The sequence below is a fragment of the Eleginops maclovinus genome, chromosome 1, assembly GCF_036324505.1.
Source record: "Eleginops maclovinus isolate JMC-PN-2008 ecotype Puerto Natales chromosome 1, JC_Emac_rtc_rv5, whole genome shotgun sequence".
NCBI lineage: Eukaryota > Metazoa > Chordata > Actinopteri > Perciformes > Eleginopidae > Eleginops > Eleginops maclovinus.
In genome coordinates this window covers 21,686,484-21,712,102 of record NC_086349.1, presented here as the reverse complement: position 1 = coordinate 21,712,102, position 25,619 = coordinate 21,686,484, and the positions used below count along the sequence as shown (strand labels likewise).

Below are 25,619 nucleotides of genomic sequence, written 5' to 3'. Positions count from 1 at the left end.
ACAGGCTGAGGCAGAAGCACAGGCCATCTGATAACTTTAAGCTCGCTGAATCACAATGCTCACCATCTCTCTTTTCCTGGCTTTTTCCCTTTCCTTCTAACGGATGAGACAAGAAACGAGAAAAAGTTCAAAAGATTGAGTTTGCCAATACGATATTAGAGCAAATAAAAAATGAAAAAGCCAGTCAGAAAGAATGGAGGATAAAGAAAGAGAAAATAGAGAAGGGAGAACAGAGTGAAGGTAAGAGCTAGAGAAAAGGCCTTATTTTTCAGACCAAGCCATGGCCCTAAGGGGCATGCATTAAACACCGTGTGAGGCAGACCTTACCTTTTACTACTTTATTGGCTTATTCAGAGGGGAGGCAGCCACTGTTAATATTTCATGGGCCAACCAACATTATAAGAGGTGTAAGCTCACGGGAGACTCCAATGCTTCCCTCGCTCAGGCAGCAAGGCTTCAAAATGTGTCCTGTCACACGGGTATTGTGTGTTTGACATTGGATCATGTTTTTTTGTTCACGTATCAGCATGTGTGCTACTCTTCTTTTCTGCAGATGTCTCTTTCTCCCTTTGCCTGACAATGTGGCGTAAATGCATTGAAGAGCAAGGCTGAGTGGTCAATGCACTCATTCAGCAGATTAGTGATGGTAGCCTGGATCCTTGAACTGAGGAGGTGTAGTGCTGCAGAGAGGGCTTATTTATTCCAGCAGTGTGATGTACCTGTCCACCACTAAATCTCACGCTACAGCTGCCATAATATCCATCCTGCTGGATTACCACATTAACTTCAATAGAAGCACTTCACAGTGATCAAGTTAAACAACATTAGACGGACATCACTGTAAACTGGGCATCATTGCATCTTAAAAGCTTTAATGCCACAGGCAGACTTGATCATTTTTCATAAGGTGGAAACACATAGGGCACAGACAGTGTACCGTCTGTGTGATTCAGGTTTCATGCGGCAGACTGTGTCCGTTATAACCGACTGAAGCTGCTACACCGACTATGGAAGCCATGCAACACCTTATTTTTGTGAACAATTTTACTGTACTTTTTTTTACTCGAGAAACAGCTGTGTCCCTCCAACCTGTAAAAACTACATAGAGCTGTTGAAGAAATATTGAAATACCTCTTTGTGCCTGAGGCAATGTGATGCAGCAGAACAACCTTGTGGGTGTTTTACATTTCAAAATAAAATAAATAAATAAATCAATGTGTGTGCATGATCCTCTACTCAAACTGATTCAGTTAACTCATTCAACACCAGTTCACTTTGCACAATTATATCCAATGTTAATGTTTCTGTATAATTCTATTTCTGTTGCCTACTGAAAATGTATATTGTTGAGTATTCAGTTTATTCTTTATATCGTGTAATATTAAGATACTCTAGTGACATGTCTTTTGTATTTGTATGTATTTGCTGTTAATGTTCATTTTTAGTTTTGTTATATTTGTATTTTATTCTATCTTTTAGATATTTTTTACTCAACTGTAATGCTTGACAACACTGCTGCTGTGACAGAATCATTTCCCAATTTGGGATGAGTTGTATGAAGTATCCATCCAGTTCAAACAGTTTACGCCCGTTAGGTCCTGTATAACATATTCACGCCGTCTAAGCGTAACGTCGTCCGTGCCCCGTGTGTTTCGGCCATGATAGGTCTTTGTCCACTGCACCAAAACGAAAAAGCAGACTTTTTTTTCTTCAACGAAACTCATGAGCCTTTACTGGGAAATCCTAAGATGCTGTGTCAGACATCCCCAAATGGGTACCATCCTTCATTGGCACCTCTCAAGTGTCTGCATGAGTTGAAAAAAAAAAAAGCAAAAGCGGGGCAGAGCCTCTAAGAGCATAAAAGACACACAATGAAGCCATTGCTCTGGTCTTTGGCTGTAAGAGGCACTTTGCTGACTGCGTCCCCTGAGTGCCAGAGCAGGAGGACAGGCCTTTGTGTTGCAGAAGTCTTGGGCCACTGAATTCCCTGTTTCAGCGATTCTTTACTGGGGACAGATCCCGAGAGGTGCTGCTTTTCCCTGGGCTCCCCCACTGTGACTGACGTCCACCTTCTGTTCTCATATAGAGGGGCAAATATGGGCCACTATCTGACCCATTTCAATGACTTACCCCACTACCCTGACACAAATGTCCTTAAAAGCCTGAAGTGATGATAGGAGAGGTCACACATTGAATTGGAAAACATGGTCACGCCAGTATGGACACAAGACAGTCCACGAATGAGCTTCAACAAATAAACGGTTGGTGGAAGCATTGCGATATAAAAAAAAAGCCCATTCTCCTGATCAATCAGTACTCAGCTTCACAGTCGTTCATCATACCGTTCTTTGACTGGGAGAACATTTGCAGAACAAGAATGGCATGAAGTGCAACGACTAGTTTACAGCCCTGCCTGAGGCAAAATGTGGTGATGGAGAAAGTTACTGTACGGTCTGTCCCTCTGAAACATTTAAAGGCCGTCTGGACGGAAATGTTTTCATAAGCCATCAAATTCATCAAGGGACTGTTTTATGGGGTCATAAAAAGGTGTGATAAATACAGTGCTTCTGGTCAAAGAGTTGTAAAGTTCTGATCTCCATGGTGAGGCCGGGGACTGAGCTTGACCAGCTTAAGGCAGAGCAATTATTCGTTTCGAGAGTGCGTGGCAAGGGTTAGAGCAGTCAAAATACGCAGTGGAAATTAAAGGCAGCACAGTATTGCAGAGGAGAGCACCAACAAACTGTTGACACCAACAATTTGAGGGGAAAAACAACTAACTGAGCAGGTATCTTATCTTTATTTCAATAACATAAACAGAATACTTGTTTAAGGAAAAAGCACTGCTTCCATACTGTGGTTCAGGGCCTCTGAACACACTTTTCAGAGTGCAGTTTCAGAGGTCAGCCAGAGAGGTAGAAGAAGGGGGGCCGAGGATGAGAGAGACAGTGAGCTGCAAATGAATGCAGGAGCAGTGGAACACCTTGACAGGCAGATATCTTGCTATGCACGAGATCCACCTCAGGGGACGTCTGGCTAATTTCCTGTGAAAACAGCAGACTACCGAGGCAGGAGGCAGGAGGCAGCGGGTGGGGGTACAATAGCGTACAGGAGGAGGTAAACTATTTTCAGTTCCTGAGAAAGTCTCGTCAGAGTTTGTTCTGCTGGCAGTACTGACGTGGCACAGGTGGGCGAGGGAGAGAGGTGGGGGAGAAGGCGGTGGTTGGGTTGTGTCTGGGCTGAAACAGCTGTGATGGAGACCCCTCCCTGTCTGTGGCAAGGCGGTGAAGGTACATGATTATTCAGCATGGCTCCTCATCTGCATCTCGTTTGGGACACCGCGGCCCCATCATACCCTATCTGTCTGCAACCCCGGATCCAATGACAAACACTCTCAAACCCACTCAACATAAATACATTAACACTTCCACTCTTTCATTCTCACTCCGTCTTTTACACGCACATATCCAGCCTCACTTTCCATACTAAATGGCACCAGGGAGAGGTATGAATTGAAAGGCAATTGACAAATGCCGTTGCATATTCTCCGTAAGAGGAAATATGGCTCCACACTCTCATGACACATTTGAAATACAGCTATTGCAAATTAGCCATGAGGCTGCAAGTGTGGAATAAATTGATATTCCAATCATCTGCATGATATAACTGCACACAGCACGGCGGCAAAGTCATCTGCGTCGCCTTGATTAGTGAAGTACACATGCAGGAGAATACAATTGTCACTCTGCACTAGAGTCATACTTGTTTCCTAGCAGAAGCCTGTGTCTATTAGAGGCAGCCTCCAATAAATTTGAACAAATATTCAAACAGAAACAGGAAGGTCGCTTGTTGATAAACAATGGCGGTCTGTGTTAGCAGAAGCTGTTCTCAAAGACGTGCATGTGGGCCCCGCAGAACAGAGGGGAGGAGAGAAAGCAGAGTGATGGAGGGACGGGGAGAAAGACAGAAATAGAGAAATAAAAAAAAGACACAACGTAAGAGGTGAAAGAGTGAAAACTTGGGTTGTTCTCAGAAAGGTCAGGCTGATCGTCTCTGCCCAAATATGCTGGCCTTTTCAAAATTAACTTGGCAAAGGCGATATTTCCCACAAAGCCGGCATCATGAATCAAAGAAGCGTCTATAGTTCATCCCTGAAAGCAAAGCAACGGCCCCCCCACCCGTGTGCTTCACTCCCTCCTTTGACACCCCACCCTCCCGCGTAGAGCTGACATCTTCAGTAATTATGTAATTAACACCATGGCAGGCCTAATTTCAGAGATAGTACGTTATAATTGCATTCAGTCGTTCATTAGTTAGGCCAAACATTCGATACCCTGTGCGCAGGTGCGGCAGGGGGCCAAAGGCTACTTGTTTTTTGGAACGCAATTGTGGTGACAATGACTTGATTGGTTTCTGCTTTATATCGCTGACAAGACAGGTTTTAGTCATTTACCAATAATTACCCTCACTCTGATACAATAAAAAAGTCGCCAGGCTAAGATAAACCAATCGGGGCGTGTTCCTTCTGCTCCCTGCCTCATGGTTCGGCTTGTCTGCTGTGAATAATGTCCAGCCGGCTGTTTCAGACTGCATTAAAGTAGAAGAAAAAATGAAACAAATGTCACAAAAGAACAGGATATTCTGTCTTCCTCATGCAGGTGTACTACGGTATTAAATGATACTGAAACAGTAATTACCTGAGTGATAACGACATGTACGGAAAACCAGCGACACAGTGCTGTTCAACATGATGTATTACTTTAGTCGAAGCTGCAGTGTGCCTTTGTGAGCTGTGTTTTTAAATGGATTTTTAAACAACAGTGGGAGCCAGTAATCTACATGAACGTATCATAAATGAAAAGCTTCTGTAGCAAATACATTGTTAGGTTTATACTTTTAATGGGCTCGACTGCCAACGGGGAAACACATTCTTGAAGCATTATCGTTTAACTTATGAATAAATTGAAACAAATCCACACTGGGTGCAACATAATAAAAAAGGTATTTGGTTGTGATCTGGTATCCTGTAATGAAACGCCTTTTCTTGTGATTAGTTGGTGCATAGTATCACACTATTATGATGTTACAGTCTGGTTAGGCAGAGAGACAATTTGGTCCCAGTAACACCAGACCTGTCCCGGTCCCTGTGATGATTTCTTCAATTAAGCCTTCCTGGCAGAGGAGGCCAAATGCTTAACTAGGCAGAATTGGAGCTGCCACTAGCTAGAGGTAGCAATGGGCTCCACTTCAACAGCTCATTCATCAGCCCCAGCGCTACCACTGGGCCACCTGTTCTGACACCACACAGGGATGGAGTCATTTGCATTCTACTCCAAACGCCCTCTTTCCCTCTCCTCACTTTCTCTCTCCCCCCCCCTTCCTATTTCACTCTCACTCTGCCAGTACAACTTTAAAGTTCCTCAGTGGCAGCTCTGGCAGATAATTGAATACCAGGGTTTGATTTAGTTTGAAATCAATTTGGGAAGGGGCTTTTCATTCATTATGCTCCTTGGCTTTGGTACTATGTCTAAAATCCCTCAAACTTTGGCACAGGCTCCAACATCGTCAATTCAAAGTAAAATTAAGCTGCCCTGAGTTGGATTGACAGTCAAGTAGAACATGATGGGGTAGGGAGGGTCTGTTGTCTAGGGAACGGGTCGACTCCTCTCCTCTCCTCTCATTCCTTTCCTTTCTCTTTCCTTTCCTCTGCTCTCCTGGGGAGTCACTCTCCTCTGTGCTCTTTGTCACCACCAGGTGCTGCTGTGAAATAAGGAGAGAGGCGTCGACAGGAGGCAGCCATGCACATAGCTTGACATTTTAGCCAGCTCCCTGCAGACACATATGGCAAGTGTGTGGGTGGATGTGTGTTTGCCCTTATGTGTTACAATGTGCTTCCGTGAGCATGTGCTTGTGTGTGTGTGCTTGAATACCTGTATTTTTAGTTTAGAAACATGAGTCAACGTTTGCACATATATTTGGTTGTGTTAAAGAACATGATCCATTGCCTACAACTTATCCTCCTCTGATTATTTTATCTGTGTCTGACAGGCTGACAAATGACCACAGACTGTTATAAATCAAAGTAATGCATTGATTATACAATATGTTACACCGCACGTTATACTAAGCTGTATCTGAAAACAACTTGGTGCTTTTGTGAAGAAATATTGAATTGCTAAAGCAGAACACATTCACTAAGCACTTTCCTGGGTGTAAGAGGACTCTTTAACACGGACTGGAGGGTTGAATAGCAGCTTCAGTAAAGAAAAAGGATAACATTGTCAAGAGGAGAACTGCAAGAGCGCCTTAACTGAGAGCGATGCACAAATGGACACTTGCATCACAGCTACTGTTGGGGACATCAGCAGCATACATCACTGCAGGTTTTCTTCACTTTAAAAGCAATTTCCTCCTTTGGATCCAAACACCACCACCCTCCAACTCCCTTATCTTCTTGTGTGCTAAACTCAATTGTCATCCAACTGACTTGGGGCTGTGTTAGATTGTTAAAGCCCCCAAATATGGTAATCTGGAGGCTGCTCTGACCTTGGGAGAGTGTGTTTGCAGGGTGTCAGACCCCCTAATTCATCAGAGACAGGCCATTAGCTAGCTATCCAGCCAGACAAACACACAATGGAACAGGAAGGAAAGTTCTCAGGGAACCAGCAGCAGCCCCCGTTCCTGAGATATCATTAGTTACTGCCTTTCAAAACTGCTGAATTGGGACACTTACCTGACTTGCCCCATTTTTTGCACCACAAGAGCCAAGATGTTGATGAATGGTTGTGAGAAACTGTCACCACCAGAACATGGGGAGAATAGGGTTAAGGACATCCTTCCCTAACTCTACAACATTATGGACTAATGTAGGAACAAAGCTAGCAAAACTGAACTCTGAAGGAGTCAGCATTTTTCACATTTAATTTAGTAAATGGATATTAGTTGTACTTGTTTAGGTAAAAACCCTGCACACACTGACATAAAACCACAGAACACTGAAAAGACTGTAACGTTGACTTTAATGTACTGTTATGTCAACACATGTGTGATATTGTTGATATATTGCTTTAAACTAACCTAATACAGTAATGTGAAATTTGTTGACATAATACATTAAATTAAACTCTAAATGTTTTCAGTTTGAACCTGAACACAGTTTGAATCCCTCTTTGAAGGATGAGCGAAAGAAGGACATGATATGTAAATTGAGCCTTTTTAAAACAATTTCAAAGCTGGGGAAGTGTTGCCACATGAGGTCAGTGGTTGTGAACAGTCTCATATATCTGGGTGCCATGAGAGATGGAATAGTAATTACCGCTGTGCATCTCTGTGCAGAGACACAGCCTCTATCTCGTCAGCGGCATGATTGACAGCCTCAATAAGAGACTGGCGCCGCGCCCCCTGCCCTCCGCCTACACGCCCCTGCGACGACTGGTCAAACCCATCGTCTGCTGCCCCCCAGGCAGGGCACGGGTGACACCTCCCTCTGATAATCCTGCCCATCACATCCATCATGCCACCCTGCTCACCCCATGAGAGGGCACAACCGAGGGAATCTAATCAGGCAGTCTAATTGAGGAGCAGGCCTAGCCAATACCCGAGCTGGGAGGCTGGCTCTGCCTGGGCAGGCTCAGGGGACGTCAATAACACTCAGCGGGTGTCGATTCATCAGGCCTCCTTAATGTCATTAGCCCTGAGAGGCTCGCTTCTCCCCTCTCTCCTTTTTCGCTCCCCCTCCCATCTATCCATCTCATTCGCTCATGCCTAAAAGTTTCTCTCGCTCACTTTCTGTTGCCTCTTCTCTAAATCTATCCATCTCCCACTTTCATTACCCTCTCCCCCACTAATCTTTCCACAGGCAGTAATATGTTCACCTTGCATAACAAGTTCAGGACTTGCCTGGAGAATGTTATATCTGTGCGTCCGTGTTTGGGAAATTAGCATGTGTACATTCACACTGCCTCCCAACTCTTTTCAGTACTCCTCCTACATTCTTTCCAAATCACCAGCCCTCCCTGTTCTACCCCAATATGTTCTTCCTTTTTCTCTCTAACAATATGTGGCGCATATTCCAGCTGTTTATTAAACAATGCCAAAGATTCCTAGGAGCAGGTGATGCAGTCAATTACTCCACAATTACCTGGGTAATTATGCAAAGGAGGAGAGAGAAGAGCAGTAGCAGAGGGATGAAGAGGACCTTGGCAGAGGTGGATCGGCTGCGTTGGCAGTGTTTGGGGCCCAGAATGGCAAGCGATTGAGACCTTGAAGTGACAGTGCCAGAGAGAGTGCAGCTATAAAGGACGATGTGCCCCCTCACCTGCCAAAAACATACACTCACACACATAAACAACCACAAACACAGCTTCCCATATTCAGCTTCTGCCCCAGTACACTGACATCCTGATGTCTATGTGAATGTGGCTTTTCTGAGTGCTTATGCCCGCTGTTTTTGTTTTGGACAATAACCATACAGCGTTCCTGTGTTTTCCCCTCGGCAGTTTGCCTCTACACCCTTGGCAATTAGGTGTCTTATACCTGAGAGGCAACAAAGAAAAGGGGGGCGGACACAGGCACGGATAGAATAACATTGAAGATGGTAAATACAGAAAGGAAGAAAACACTTGGTAAAAGGAGAAAAGGTGGAATAACAGCGAGGTCTGTGGGGAGTTGCATGTAATCCACAGAGTCTTCATAATATATGTGATTACATAAGTGGAGCTGCTCATTTCCTTTTTGCTTTCTACACCATTTTTAGCATAAATTAAAAACAGACGTATTTGGTAACACACACATTTCCTTTCTTTCAAACTACTACTAACAACCAGTGCTGCTCTGCAATCATCCATGTGGACTGTTTTACACACTGACAGCGCAGCTCATGTCAATAGGGCCTGACAAGCATATCTTGGGGTAAATTGAACCACACAGTGGCTTTTCTGAAACAAAAAGTGTCAGATAGAAGAAGAGGGCTTGGCGTATTGCCTGCCATGGGATCTTTATGCACTCGAATTGGAAATATTTCCACTGGCAGGGTGAATAGCAAATTGCTTAGTGTCAGCTCATCACTTAAGAAGGATTGTTGGTGGGTTTAATACTTCCCAGCGCATGGATTCTCCAAATAGTCTCAAGCAAGCTAAAACCCTTTTTACTCTCTCCAGGCGCCGTGACGTGGGTTGTGGCTGGAGTGCTGTCTGGGAAAACGTAGCGTTCAGTTATGACTTTCCAAACCCGACACTTTGGATCATTGCCGTGTTGCAGATTCATTTATAAATCCCTCATCAAGAGTAAGGTCGACTGGCTAGCTAAAGTAAAGATGACCACATTTTAATTAGGCATAGTCGAAGGGAAAGTATGGCAGAAAGTAAGTGGTTACACAGCAGACGAGATGGCGAGCATTTTGTGATTGTGAGATAAAGCAAAACATTTTTCGTGATCAATTCTTTTTAGAAAACAAGAACATTTGTCCTTGGCATGTTCTTTATGTTCTCAGTCTGTCAGTCTGTCCGTGTCTAGCAAAGGGGCAGCATTAGGTGGTCACATGACCGTTCTGTGTTAGTGAAGATGGGCACGAGGGAATTACCTCACAGCTCCGTATCTCAAATCTGTGGGATTAAGCTCCATTAAACATGGAGCGCCGGCAAGCTTTATCTCGGGATTTCACTCTGAGACAGAGCAGAGCGCATGAGGAGGAGGAGGGAGTCGTGAGGGAGAAATAGCGATGAAACGTCCTTCACCTTTATCGACCAAATTATATAAAAAAGGAGGGATGAGAAAAATTGCTGTTCCACAGTACAATGGTGGAGGAGAGGCACTTGTGTGGGTAGCATGCTTAAATACCAAGACACCCCAACACTGACCACTGCCTCTGTAGAAAAAACAGGTATTTCTTAGTCACACTGGTCCCTTTATGAGAAATAACAACTAACACTCCACTACACTAGAAAAAAAACACGTGCGGAGAAGCACACAAACAAGCAATTAAACATGCACATGCACAATCAAACAGGCCCTGGTATCCTTTTTGGGGTTTACCCTTTCCTGTAGTGTTAAATAGTTTGCTGTGCATGTAAATGGTCTGCAAAAGTTGAAATCCCAAAGTGCCATCAGAGGGAGTTTCTCTCCCACACACCCCTTTGTTTACTTCTGTTACACAGTGGCATGATTTTGTAACACTAGTGCTTCTACTGGCTAGCTCTGCAAAACATTATATATGATAGGCTAAGGGCAGGGTCATCTCTATGCGGTTGACCAATCACAACAGAGCCGGCCAGCTAACCAATCAGAGCAGACTGGGATCTGGTTTCAGAAAGAGTGTGAAAAAGGTAGAAAAATAAAGCACTATTTGAATATTAAAGCATGTAAACATGTCACATTAGAGGCACACATAAATGTGAGACCTGAAAATGAGCCTGATAGGGCCCCTTCAAAGCTCCTTTAGATGGCCTTCAAGAGTAAAAGAAGATGAATTCATCGTTTAGTAACTGCACACTAAAATTTGAACACTTTGAAATGCATTATTAGATTAAGGTAGGTCAAGTGAAATAATTATCCTTTCTTTTCTAAGCACTGGATGACCATCAAAAGCCTGCACTTCATTTGAATGATCAATATGTTTTCCTTACACATTAGCACGTTGTCTGTATCTATGTGTATCTATGTTTTAGCTTCAGCGCGGAAATTAACCAGCGCCTCATTTCAGACATTAACTGTACAGCCTGAGAAAGAAAAAGAAAAAAGGAGCATGCTGGGAGTCGGGGTGGTCCGGTGATGAACACCTCCTGTGTCCTCCCTTCATCCTCTTTCTCTCTCTTGCTCGCTCTTCTCCCTCCTCTGGGCTGTTATTGATCTGATCTCCTTCTCTCTCAACTGGAGCCATGATTCATGTTGTTCCGCCTGGCCCTCACTCACCACACACAGACACAGTTCAGTCATGCCCTCCTCTATCTATCTGTCCATCTGTCTCTGCCTGCTCTCCCCCTCTCAGCCCTCAGGCAAATCAACCTGCTGTCCACATAGAGCCACCATGACCTGGCCTGCGTCTGTTTGGTTAATAGTATAACTATTATTATAACTATTTTTACTGGATTTTGTTTTTAGCAGATTTGATCATTTAAGTTGATTTAAAGGTCTCCTATTATGCTCTTTTATGGCATATATATAATAGTTCTTAAATATAATTAAAAAAAACATGTCTCTGGTGTGTTTTGCTCAAAATACCAATCAGATCATGTTTTAGCCCCGTTTTCGATAGTGCTGATTCTGTGCAAATGAGCTGAAGCTGGCCACGCCCCTTTGGAGCGCATGATCTCTCTGAAGAGAGAAGTTTCTAACGGAGAAACTCAGCTAAACGCTGCCGGGATTAAACGCCATATTAAGTTCCAAACCACATCAACCATTATTTCTGAAACATTTTCAGTGTTTACCACTAGAACAGTGACATTACATGTATATAACAACTCTAAGTCCCTCCTGCAGACATCCTGCACAGAGAAACAGAGGTGCTGCGGAGGGGATTTAGCTCGCGACTGTATATTGCGGACGACAGGTTGGGACGTGTCACGTGGGTGGGAAGCTGCCAGGAGTTCAATATAAAGCCAGCCCAAATTTCCGATATGACGTCATATTGGCAGCAAATCTGGATCAGCTTGTATGTACCCCCGTTTTTAGAGATGTGGGTAAGGAGGAAAAGAGAGAGGGTTGAATTTCGGACACTTTGTGAGTCTCCTTACACACCGGGGACACATATTTATGTATAAAAGACAACAAAAAGGGCATTTTGCATAATAGGGGACCTTTAAAGTTCATATTTTTAACTGGATTGTTTTGGTTATGAATGTGTGTTGAATGGTGTATGCCTTCGAAGAGAAGGACAGGGTATAAAATAAAAAAAGCAAAAGTATGGCTATTCAGTTGAGACGCTCACTGGTTTTATTTTTTATTCTCTAAATTTTGCTCTCATTGATTTACCAAAATGTATTTTTTATGTGCCATGTGTCTTCAATTACGTAAGATATACAAAAATTAAAAATAAATTAAAAAAAGTTGATTTTTCTTGAGGCTGGTGATGAAAATAGATATAGACCTGTTTACAGGAAAAGCCGAAGGTGCAATTTCACTTTTGAACCATATAACTTTAGATGTCCACCTTAGAAAACAGGCATTTCCTTTTTTTTATCAATTGTTTGTGTGCGTCATTTTTACAATGTATACTATTTCCCTGTTTATTCCTCGGTTCATCTCTCAAAGTGTTCCTTTCCTTTCAAATGCAGAATGTTCACTTTCAGAAAGAAAAAAGAAAAAACGGAGACGGAGAGAGCTAGGGAGAGAGAGAGAGAGAGAGAGAGAGAGAGACAGAGATGTGTATAGGCCTTGCAGCTGCAGGAGCACATAAAAGCCGGGCTTCAGCCAAGGCCCCTGCTCCAATGTGTAGAAATTAATTGAGTGAAAAAAATCTGCTGTTTAAGGTTGAAGTGGGTTATGGGAGGCAGTGTAACAATTGTTTTCTGTTTGCCAGGGGCTATATATCGTTCATTCTGGCTTTCTCTCTCCTCTCCGCTCGCCTCTCTCTACCTCCTTCCCTCCCCCCTTCCCTCCCCCCCTTACCATCCATCCACCTTCTAAGCCCCTCTTGCTCCCTCCTCTCCCTTTCATCAGTCTTTTATTTTCCACAGTCCACAGTCTTTTTGATTCATTTTTATCTCTGCCATTTTCATTTATCACAGGATTTTATTTTGGTATGACTAAACGGAATTTTCTAGCAATAACAGGCTCCATTTATGAATTGACGTTTTACTATATGGGCTAATATGTACGTTTGGTGTGGAAATCCAGCCACATAAGTGACAAACATACATACACTAACAAGGATTTTTTTCCCCTGAGATCCTGTCAGTCAAAACAGAACAAAAGTGCATAGGTATAATCATGTGTGTGAGTTTGCGTGTGTGTCTGTGCAGCTGTCTACATGCATGCATCATTATTTGGTGACAGTGACATTAACAGGGGATCGGTGTTGACACACAATGCAGAACAAGCTTAGCACCCCCTTGGGCTTAAACAAATGACTCATTCTCTCACCACATTTGAATGTGCAATAGAAACCCACAAAGGCTGTTGTTGCCTTTCATTTCAGCACTATCAACAAAAAACACATATAACAACAAAAACAAGAAAGCGGCATTGAAATCATCAGAAAGTGTAGAAAAAAGACAAAGATACTTGTGTTGCAGAGGACATGTAAGCGAAAACCTGTTCAGATTACTTTGAAAAGAACAAGGTTAACGCTGATGTAACAAATCAGAGAGACGTCGAATGCAAACAGAAGAAAACATATATTATGAGGAAGAGGAATAGAAGGCAGGAAGACACAGAGTGATGAACAAAATATACAACACAAGAGTTAATGACAAGACTTTTATCTGCATTAATATTTCCAATGTTGCCTAAAGCAGAAGGGTTAAACCTGTTTCCTGAGTTAAACTCCTCTTTAGCTCCCTTTCATGTAAAATATCAAACCTTTCAATATCACTCTGAGGAAAGCACAGTTGCTCACTCTGTATAATTCTATACAAACACTTAACCATTCTCTTTGAACTTTGCAGCTCCACTCATTATACCTCCTTTGAAGAGTGAATGTTGGAGCAATGCTACATTTTGATTTTGCAGCTTTTAAATGTAACACAGCAACAAATTACATCTAAACCTCTGTGTTGCTGCTTAATAATACATAGACCATGTGCAGAAGCCAGCAGAATAAATAGCCAAGTATAGAGAAAGATAAAGGTAGCCGAGATGTTCGAGTATAACAAATTCATCTCGTTGCAAACGTCAATACTCAAATATTTTCTGCAGATGAGGCAGAAAAAGGGTGGCTGTGGGATTGTGGGTCCAGCTGTACTGCCTTTATGAGCAAAGAGGAGATAATGTCACTCCATGATTCCTCCTCAAAGCCTTTGCCCCTATATCCTAAACACGGGTGCTGCGCTCCCCGTCTGAAGAATATTAAAAGAACCAAGTGTTCCAGGGACAGCGGGGGAAGGAAGACATGGCTCTTCCAAGGCCTTACAGCATCCGAAGAAAACTGCTGCTCCTGACATGAGGGTCTGACTTCGCTAGAGGAATGGCCCCATATTAACAGAGACAATCAGAGTAAGTGGATTTTCAAAATGAAGAGGCAGATGGAGTTAAGAAAGAGAAAAAGGAAAGGGAAGAAGATAAAGACATATGGAGAGCAAGGGAAGTAAATACCATATCCTCAAGCGCTATCAGAGGCATTTTGAGTAATCTATATAATGCATTTTACAGGTTTTCAGGAATAGAAACCCACTCTTAGACTGATGTCAATACTCAGCTGGCCCTCTGGTCCTGGTCTGAAGTCAGAAATGTTGGAGAAATGTGTGAAGCAGCCATAAGCCTGTTGTAGATCATTAAATTGAGATTTTACAAACTTGCACCCTGACATAACAACTTGCTTTCCAACAACATGCTTTCCTTTGAACTCCCAACCTTTAAAATCAAGAGAACCTACTGAATCACACATTGGTTTAAGGTCCAGACCAGAAAAGACCTTTCAGTACATATCACTGCACAATGTATCACTGGGTGTTTTCTGAGCAGAATAAATCTCTGAAGAATATTCCGGCCTGGATCTGAAAAAAAGGAGACGCCTTGGTTGAAAGTTGCTTATTAACATAAAAACCCAGGCCCTGGGTTACCGAGGGATCTATGTTTTACTCACGAGACCAAACAAAAACAGAATTCACAATCCAAGGAGTCATGCAAAGCCAACTCACTGCCTGCATTTCTCTGTTTTCTTCACCTTTTCTACAAACCTCCTGCCCCTACTTTGCATATCTGGAGTTGGTTCTGCTGTGCTTCTCCCATGGGGTTACATATATCAGACACCGGCAAACTCAATTGGTTTGGTGCACCAACAGCATCATTAAGGATAATGAGTGACATACCAAGAACCGGTAAGCATCCCTTCTTTCTGTTTCAATAGATTTGGAGGCCAAGAATCCCCAAAGAATGGAAACAACCATATGGCCTGCAGTCATCTCCACTCTCGCATTTGACTCTGTTCCATTATTCTTCTGAATTGGTTCTTACCACTGGAGCAGTGAAGGTGTGCAAAGCTGCTGGACAGTTCTCTCTGTTTCATTGGAACCCAGGAGAGCGGTAAAGGGCTAAAGATATTCAAAAGCCAGTCTTCAAATAAAAGTCAAATTCCACAAGCTTTAAAAATATATACATTTTTGGTTTTCAGGCCCTTTTTCTTGGAGGCATTACCTCCTTAACCTTCACAACCAAAAAGCGGACACCCATGGAGATGACTCATAACATGTGGCAACACATCGTAAATTTAATTTCAAACGCTGTCAATAATGTACAGCTTTTTGACGTGCACCCTACAGCGACCTCTCTAAAATTACCCCTCTTAAATCCAGCTGCTCGATTGAAACGGTGATAGCGGGGTCAGCATGAAAGGCAGACTGGGAGCTTAACTGCTGCTGAGTGATTTGGCAATTGTAAGAACTACGAGAGGCAAACTAATTACTGTGGTCTTGAAGGAAAAACATGGTTAAAGTGGACCCTCCCAATGCTGGGGGTAAGGCGTTCATTTGGGAAGGCTTCGGTTCAGTCGCTAATAACAACGTTACAACCCCCATTAAGCCATTATGCTGGAGAGGGGATTACTGCTTTAATCTACTGTGGTAGATAAAAGAAAGAAAATCACACAATAACTAAAATGGATATCTGGCTTCATCACCTACCTCCTGTGCATGGCAACATCTGCTGATAAATGCTGCAATTTCAAATATGGCTTTAGTAATAATTGCATTTGTTTCCTCTGTGATTTGTTATATACAACACTGTGACGGCTTTTCTATGATTTAGTGAATGTTTACCTTGTATTAAGCATGAGAACTATACTTCCTGTTCCTATGCAACCTCTCACTGACTAGCACTGTACTGTATGTGAGAGCAGGAGGTTAGGAGTTATAACCATGGAAACCGTTCTTTGAAATATCACACTCAGATTGGTCATAACTCCTCCACAATCAGGTAATTCAAAAAGGAAGAGCACGCTGTGTGAGCTACGAGGCAAACAAACTAAACAAGTAGTGAATAAGAAAGCTGGCTCCAGGAGAAGACAATGGAAACAGATCGATGTACTGTCTTTACAGAGCAGGCAGCTGACTGTTGACTTAAAGACAGCCAATAAGTTTGAATAAAAATGGAAAAGACAAACTTTCTTCTTTTGCTTTAGGCATTGCCTGTATCAGTAATCTGATCTTAATTTCACAGTTGACTTGGAGCAGGGAGAGGAGGGGGAGCATGTCACCTCTCAGAAACAGGGGTTTGTTTTAGTGCCCTCTCACATCTGGCCACACAATCTGGCAGTATCAGCACCTGCATCTGTAAATCAGTGCTACCACTGCTACTGAAAACACTTACAGTCACCCAAAGCAACTCTATTTCACAGATATGCAGCTACTTTGATTATAACTCACCAGTGCCACCCAACCTTGTGGCCATGAAATTGTGAAACGTTACTTTTTTTCCTCATCATGTTTTAACTATCAGACAAAAAACCAAGAAGCCGTGCCTCCAGAGAGTCTTTTGAATTCAGATATAAATGTGCTTGGATGGACAAAAAAATGTCAGAGTCTGATTTGCCGCAAAAATAAATTGCTAGACCCCTCATAAAAAGAGGAGTTAAATGTTGAAGGTCATGTGATATTGAAAGCCAATGCAGTGTAGCATCCAGCGTGCATCCACTAGCATCCACTCCATTACAACATTAGCAACTAATGTTTTGACATTTGTCTTCATTATTATCAATGAACAGAGGCGATTGAGCCACCAGCATGCTCCATTACCTTCCTTCATTGCACAGTTGCACAGTTGAAATCACACATTAGGGTGGATCCAACATGAAATGACAAGTTACAGGGGCTAAGGACGCACCAGCTGATTATTTAGGAGGTGGACAGTGAGAGGGTTGGATGAACGGATGGCGTGGTGGAGCTGAGGTAGCGATGGAAGTTAGGGAATGGTAGAGAACTGTATTGGCATTAGAGTCTGGGGAGCATGGGGGCGCAGAGCAGCACAGCACAGCACACCTTAAGAGGAGAAGCTCATTTCAATCGGTATAATTAGCCTGTGGTAATGAAATAAGTCAGAGGCACTGCCACCTTTACTTAAGAGAAAATCGATCTGCATTTTAGGGAGTTTATTAAAGCTTAGGAATAATGGGGAAAAAGGATAGAAGGGGTGGAGGAGATGGGGGGGTGGGGGGGTTAAGTCGACATTAACAACTAATCAGATAAGAAGATGTGCTAGCACAGGGCTTGACAAGAAGCAGATCGGAGATCAGCTGGAGTTTATCAAAGCAGATGTGTCTGACGTCTCTGCTATTTCACAGCGAGAAGCCAGGGGATGCTAGAGCTATGCATACAATGAGACCTACAGCCTGAATTAGGATGACATCACTCTGTGGGAGAATAAAGCCAATCAAATCCTGGTGTAACCTGACTGATACAGCCACTGGACATCCTCATTAGTGCGGCTGCAAAGGATTCCCATGGAAGCTTGGTCATGGCCAGGAGCTGGTGAACAACTTGAGCAGGGTGTGGTGAGATAATCACTGATGGACAACTTTCCTCAGGTGCCCCAAATGCATGCTGGGATGCTGGGGGTGCTGCTTGCTCATTTATCCAGCCGTCTGGCCGACTCACCTGGAGTGATGGGGGAGACGTCAGGAAGGCAGGCTGCTATTTCACGGCCTGTTAAGCGCTAATGCCGCAACATGCCCTGCGCTCCAACTTTAGGGAACAGGGAGCATTACCACCCAAGTAAAGGTTCTGTCCGTCTGGACAGCGGACTCAGAGAGTGGTGGAATGAAGAGTTGTGGAGGAAAAAAGGGTAGTACAGAAGAGGGAGTAGAGCAGGAAGATGAAAAATGTAGTGAAATAATTAAAAGAAAGGGAATTAAAAGGGGGGGGGGGGGTAGAGAAAGACACTTAAAAGAGAATCAAAAGTATAGACAGATAGAGGGAGGGGAAAAAAGAGTAGAGCCTCAGTTTACACGGGCTGCTGAGCCAGCACTGCGGAGCAGACAGGACAGCAGCAGCACACGCTGACATCCACTCCTGCCACGCTAGGCTGCCTCTCGCAGGCCCCAGAAGGCCCCTCGCTCCAGGACTCATAGCTTTTTTCTCGCCGGAGCCACTGAGCATCACTTGCCTGAACCACCCACAACACTCGTCCTCTCTGTGCACTAAACCTGGCCCATGTAATAACCACAGTACCTCTATTAGGGACTGGGTGTCTGGGGAATCAGAGCAGATACACAGCACAGCATGAGTGATGAAAAGACTCCACTGTAAAACAACTGAGGTTATGTTCAAGTTAAGTCAACTCTTAGTACTCTTGTATAATGAAATACGTATTTCAATGGATCTTCCTCTACTGCTTCGCAATACAGTTGTAAGCAGAAAGAGATAGCCCTTTATTCTTTCCTGTGGTCTCGTACTTTCAGTGAACTAAAGGCAAAGGTCAGGTGATTTGTATGTGCTTACAATAAACATGATGGGTCATGGTTCCCATCATAGGCTGTTTGCAGCAGTGATGGATCACCTCCTCTGTCAGTCTTGAAGGAAGAGGTGTAAGAAAGACATGACTCAGGTCTTCCAAGGTTGCAGGATGTGTACAGATAAACACAGTCTCAGCAGCGCAACTCAGCAGCAGACAATGTGTGCACTTTATTTTTAGGCACAGGCCTACTATGTGAAATAGCAGTTTTTATCTGCAGGTGTATATAAATGTATACATTTAAATGTAAAAATGTATTATTATATGTATAAACAGTTGTCCGTGTGATAGAGATTAGTAATGTTTAAAGAAGTTGTTGATTGTTATGTGTTCCAGCCCAGGGACTACAGATTGAAATGAGCTAATGTTTGAGCTAAATGTAGCATCAATAATTTCCTCTCTTTTTGAGATTATGTTATTTGTATGCATGCTCATTGTTTGACAAGGACATAACAATGATAATGACATGTTTCCATGCAGCCCTGAGTCAGTTCCTACCTCTCTCACCTTCACACCTTGCATTGGCACTGCTGCTAACAGCAATTAGCTCTGGTAAATTAGACCGGTTACAACATATTGGATCTCTCACAGCAGCATAACAGGATGGAGTTTTACACTGTGAACAGCCATCAGTCTTTCGATGTGACTCATGATGACTGTGCTTTAGTACATCCTCTATCTGACGTTGTTGCATACTGTACACTGCACACTTCAGGTTCAGTGTTGGGACAGCTTACTGGTTACTGCTACTGATGGACGTAAAATACTGTATCAGTCACCAGTGAATTACTCAATGTTCATGTCAACAATGCAAAGGAAAGTTTATTCCTTTAATACTCAAATGTTACATTTTATGCCCTCTTTTCCAGCACATGTTCAATGCACCTTATGATGTGAGCTACTGGGCGTCCTTAGCACCAATGGACACGACGTTGCAAGTGATCACAACTAAATAGCATATACAGCACAACATGTAGCTCATAAAATGAATCTGAAGTGTCGCCCTGGATTCAGGACTTAAATGTGTTATATTTCACGTGATTCCTCACCTTAAGAACCAATCTCCTTAGATATGGCTTACAAGGAAATGTCTTCTCTTATATTAATTGTAAAATGCTGGGACTGCTGGTCACAGAGGTCTGGGTATTTTTATACCACCACAGTATGTTTCTCCTTGTCCACGGTGACAGCTACGAAACCGCAGAAGAAAACGCGCTATCAGCGGCCAAGAGAAGAACCCAAGTTACAGTGGGCTGTGATGTGCCAGTTAAGAGAGTTGCTTTAAAGTGCTACTTTTCTGGAGCATTGACCAAAATTGATGCTGGAAAATAGGACAGTAGCATAATGTACACTTTTCCTGTTATAGAGCAGTGCCTCTTTTTGCTGACGTTGACCAAACTGATACAACAGACAGCAGAAGTAAGGTAAATGTTTGTGTATCTTCAGTGAAAGTCAGATTTTTAGTTACACTTTAGATATATCTTACTTGTATTTTTATAGCCTTGGAAATAACTGCACGTGTACAAGCCATGTTTACCAGACAGTAGTGTTGTCACGATACCAACATTTTTGTCAAGAATTGCGATTTCGATACTTTTCTTAAAAAAGGGGAAACCGTCTTAAATGTCATTATTGTGCTTTATTTCAAACCTGGAAAAAAAAGATCAAATCAAACAAACTACTTATAGTGGATGAACTACATTATTCAAAAGTTTACATTAACTTTGGATAATAACACGGGAGTAATAAATGGAGCGCTCTCTTTTCCCCTCTCCCTCTCATGACGGCCAGTCGTATCCGTCTCATGTAGCTTAATGATCCAGTAATGAGTGACCCGACAGTGAAGAGTAAACATATATATAACCAGTTTAGCTAGTTCCATATGTAGATAAGATAGTTAAGTGTGTTAGGTCTTTAACTTGAAGTACGTGTTTTGCTCCGCGCACTGGTCCTCTCACATGAGTGGAGCTGCGGCGGTGATCATGTAGAGCTGCGTGTTCTCCCTCAGCAGAGATGTAACCAAAATACTTCCAAATTTCGTTTCTTGCGTCTTTTTTGTCAACAAGCCGAGGCGCATCGGCAATACCACCCCCACTTGCAGCCATGCTCTGGATTTGTTACATGATATGACAGCTAGAGCGTGCATGAGAGGGGAGGCACTGCAGGCACGGCTGCAGGGAGTGAAAGCACAGCACTGAACACACACAGGAAATACGGCTCTTATTAAAACAATGTCATTCTTAAAGTACCAATACTAATGAAATGGACGAATCGTAATGCTTTTTAACAGCAGCATATCGCGATACCTTTCTAGTATCGGTGATACGTGCAACACTACCAGACAGGAGCCAGTTGTTTCTCCTACCATATCATCAACTAAATTGAGTAAGAAATGCTAGCTCTGCCCTTTATGTAACACAGCACTTCCCATCCCTTTCTGCAGGCTTATGTGTACTGCAAATTGCGGGAATTGACAATAACCTGCATTCACCTGGTAATATAACCGTATAAATGCATGCTGGCTGATTCTGGGAAGCCAGAACTGTCAGAAAGCAGAAACATTTGCAACAGTCTAAAACGATGGATGTGTGTAGTCCCAACAGGTTATCAGACCTCTGCAGGACCGGAGATGACACTGAGCTGGCAAGCGGAGGGAAGAGGGCCATTTTCTTAGAGTGACAAATATCTGGAGGAGTACAAACAGGGAGCAAAGGCCCTGTTGAGAGAACGCCTGAGCTTTGTCTTTGTCGCACTGTGTGACAGACTCACAGCACCGCTCCCTGAGGTGTGTGGTTACATGGTGTGTACATGTGCACACAGGGAAAAAGGACAGCAAAATCCCACATCTCTAACTACTCTCCTTTAACTTCTGTGCTTTCGGCACCTGAGAAAAACCTCACATTTACACTACTGAAAACTCAGGGAAAAGAATGTGATGTTGAGACGTCTTATAATCGGGGCTGCTTATATTTAATCAGGGTGTCAACACTGTATTGGCACCAGCTGAGCCAGCCAGACAGATTCATCCGGGCCTTTTATTGCCGTGGCTTTTATAGGGAGTGACGTGGGGTGAGGTGTAGGAACGCTAGCTCCACAGTACTGCTTTGAGCCAGCAAGATTAATGTAGGCTCTCTGGAGCAAAGGCAACATCCACAGCCTTAATAAGGTACAAACAATCGGTTCCACTCCACTGGCTTCCCAGGGAAAACTATTGTTGTGCCGCATTGTTTCTTGGTAAGGCTCCTCAGAGACACGGGTCTACTGCAGCATGTGACTGTCTCCATTACAGCCAGGGGAGAGCTCAGTGTAGACCTGTGTTTGTCTGTGTCAGGGTGAAGGTTGGCTCTCGTCCATCCGGAAACCCACCCCCACCTGTTCCCTCCAAATCCAAACTCTAGTAAGCGCACTCACCTCGACTCCTTGCACTTTCAACTTCATGTGATCCTCCCGTGTGGTCTTCCCGTCTTTCCTCTTCTTCCAGCAGTAGCCATCCTTTCTGTACTTCACCTTCTTCCTATTGTACAATATCATCGACCCATTCTGCGGCCTGGATCCGTGGAGACGGGACAGAGAGAGGGGAGAGCAAAAGGGAAAAAAGACGAGATGAGATGAGAAGGATTTTTTAGGCAAAGCTGCAGCACAGCTCGGGGACTCATTTGAGAGATGTACAAAGAGGCCCGACACAAATCTGCACCGGGCAGAAAACGCACCAGTGACTTAGATGACAAGACTTCTTTACGGTGTTTTTTAACATTGGTATGCAGAGTTTGACAATGAACAAAGCACCCTTCAGCACACATTTCTCCCAATGAAAAGTGTGTGTGCTGCGAGCGGCTTAAGTGACACCTTTTCTCACTGAGAAAATTACAAGAAGGACAGTGTGTAAGGCAAGTAGCTTTGGGTTGGGGGGTGCTGGAGGCAGGGGGGCTTCCTTTACTTATCTCTCATTCATCCAACTTAAATGAGTTGTGGTGTTGGAAGTCCCTAAGGGGGAGCGAAGATCCTCCCTCACACTCCATTCATAATTCATTCTCCCTCCACCAGACCACAGCCCGTAGGCTCATAATGACATAATGTAACTATTTGATGATAATCTGCCTTTCCACTTCCATTTGTAACAGAGGCATTTGGCGCTCAGTGTTAGACATTAACAGAAAGTGTAGCATAAAACATTTATGGCTTAAGCTACAATTAGTGAGCAGTTTAACATGCTTTTGAGTGGGTTTATTTGTTTTTGATTGTATTGTTGAGTGGCTGTGTCATCAGTATTAATCCATACATATGTCACATTAGTTTCCCACACACTTTTGCGCACACACACACACACTCAGTGTTTGGAGCCACACAGTGAAAAAGTAGCTGCTGAAGAGGCAGTGTAACTGTTGCTCAACCAACCAATCAGCAGGTGAGCCTTATTAGCCGTGTGCTCACTGCTTACATATGCAGACACCAGACACACACACCCAGACACAAACATATAAAATAATATAGCAGAACACAAACAACAAAAGCTGGGTAGATTTGTGTTGTCTCGAACAATATTCAAAATAAGTAATACCCGACGGTTGTTTTGCATTGTTTGGTTGTTTATTGTAAAGGTTTTTTCTTTCCACAAGGTTTATTTATAACACTGCATGCATCATTTTGCAGGGCTGCCTTTTGGGGCCAGGGCGCGTGTTTATCTTGGTATCACTCATCAATCATTTTCCCGGTCGGATCTCAGGGGCCAGCGGAGAAGGAGAAGAAGTAGGGGGGGGGGTGGGGTCCCTGCAGTCCCCCCTCTGTGGCCCCTGACAGCACCTTCTAATGAGAGACGCCACTCACACACTGACGTGCTCACTCCTTGCTGATCTCCCTTCTTCCCTTTCCTCCTCCCTTCCTCTCTCCACAGCCCTCTCTTCTTGCCGTCAGTCAACTCGAGCTGCGCTCCGGGGACCGTCTTTGTCTCCTCCCTCTCTCCGACTCCTTTCCTGCCTCCCCCCCCCCTCTTGTTTTATCTGTCTCAGGATTCCTTACTGCCACTCTCCCACACCGCCCTCTCTCCTGCTGTTTTCTCTTCACTCACTGCCCTCCCTTGTTCAGTACTCAGCATACTTTGCAGAAAACAACTATTAAACAGACACTTTTATTGGTCAGTTTGAAAAGTGGAACTGCTCAATGGCTGTGAGGGATATACACAAAGTATAAATTGTGTTCTAGTTTACAGCATCCGTAATGTCAGCCGTCGTCAAGGAGCGGTCATAAATGGTACTCATGAACTAAGAACTTTGCAGATTGCTGCAATCTCCACATATTTGCATCCCAAATGTCATTTGAAGGACACTCGTTTGACATGCCTGCGTCAGCACTTGGTATCAATCAAAAAGCAGAATGGCCCCCTCTACCAGGGCGATTCCTATTATTTGTTTCGATATCATTCTGGGTTTTGTCCTTCAAAAGATACAAGGAGCGTGTGCTTCTTAAAATGTAGCTCAGCTTGAGACAAAAAGATGGGCGCAGATGAGATAAGGCAGAAAATCAAATGACACAGGGCTATCTGATCTCCTCCAGAGCACTGGAAATTGGGGTGAGGCTTCGGTGTCAGAGGCTCCACGCCGTATTTATCGACTCTGCGCGAAAACGTATTCGCTCAGCTATTTTTGAGGGACTGTTAAGTAGATGCTATTTTCAATTCAAGGCACTTTGGACCTGGAGGAAAGAGCCCAGGCATCCACTCTGGAGTAGGTCTAAGGCAGAGGCCAGTCTAAAATGCATGCTATGGCAACATAATGTGTCTGTTCTCCTCCTGCAGTCTCCCTCTCCCTCCCACTCATCCATTTCCACTGTATACTTAGGCGTTTCAATTAATCTTATCAGAATTATACATATTTATACATGAGGGGAAAAAGCTAACTGCTCTGTTATCAAAGAAGCGTGACAGGAGGCTCTCTGTCTCAGATGCCTAAATGTGGCAGATTAATATGGAAATACAGGCTTCTGACAAAGTGCACACTGCCGCCTCGCTCCTCTTTGGAGTTTGCAGCGATAATAAGCTTTACCCTCAGGGTGGTGTTAGGCCTTGTCCAGTCCTTTAGGAATCATTCATTTACCCAGGTAATGGCATTCACTCAATCAGATTTGTTCATTTGAAAAAGTCAGGGGAGTGGGGGAGGGAGTGTGGGGGGTTTATGAGGTTGGTGACGTGTTCTGCATGGGTAACAAAGGCAAGGCAGGGGAGCCCTGGCCCACTGGCAGGCAATACACAGCTCACAGGCTCAGCTTCACTGTCTAAAAGTAGTAAAAAAGAAAGGAGGAAGAAACAGGAAGATAGAGAGGGAGACACAAATCTGTGTGAGTGAGAAAGAACCCCCTCCTCCTGGACAGGAGGACTGCACAGCTCTGGTGAATCATCATAAATCCTAAAATGTTCAGTGTTGGACTTTTAAAATGTTCTGACTTTATATAAACATGAAATGTATGGAGGAAAGAAAGTACAATCCCATTTTTGGTAACTGTAAGCTATTTTTAGAAGGTAAATAAACAAAACAAACCACAGATTATAGTTTGTCCTCAATATATTACTCAAAATACATGAAACACGCTATTCCTATTGTACCAGGCCCCAAACCACAACTATATCAAGGGTACTCTCTGTCAAAAGAGTTACAGAGAGAAGAGTTTGGCATGGTGAACCGGTGTAGCAGTAATAGCTGTAGCCCCTTTGCTATTGCCCATGATGCCCTTGGTTTGATTAATACCATTCATGCGTTTTTTCTCCCCAGCAAGCTCAACCGGCAATGCAGCCAAGAGGAGAGGAGAGATTACAATACAGTTGGATAGAGGAAAGGAAAGGAGAAAATAGGAGATCTGGGCAAAAGAGCTGGGCCGTAGAGGCTTTGAAGATCGGAGGGTGAACTGCTCGGGGCCCGAAGTGGCTCAGGGGGGCGGCGACACCTGCTGTTCTCAATTACCCCTCAGCGCCTTCAGCCATCACAGCCTTTACCCTACAGTGTCAGCCACACTCACACCTACTACTCATCCAAACC

At 43.6% G+C, this 25,619-nt stretch overlaps 1 protein-coding gene across 1 annotated transcript in view; it reads right to left on the bottom strand.

The window, feature by feature from the left end:
* The window catches only part of camta1a (calmodulin binding transcription activator 1a), a 270,525-nt gene that overhangs the window by 93,640 nt on the left and 151,266 nt on the right, over positions 1–25,619 (bottom strand). The window contains 1 exon segment of the mRNA XM_063886403.1: positions 22,006–22,141. Coding sequence (XP_063742473.1) covers positions 22,006–22,141 — 136 coding nt within the window.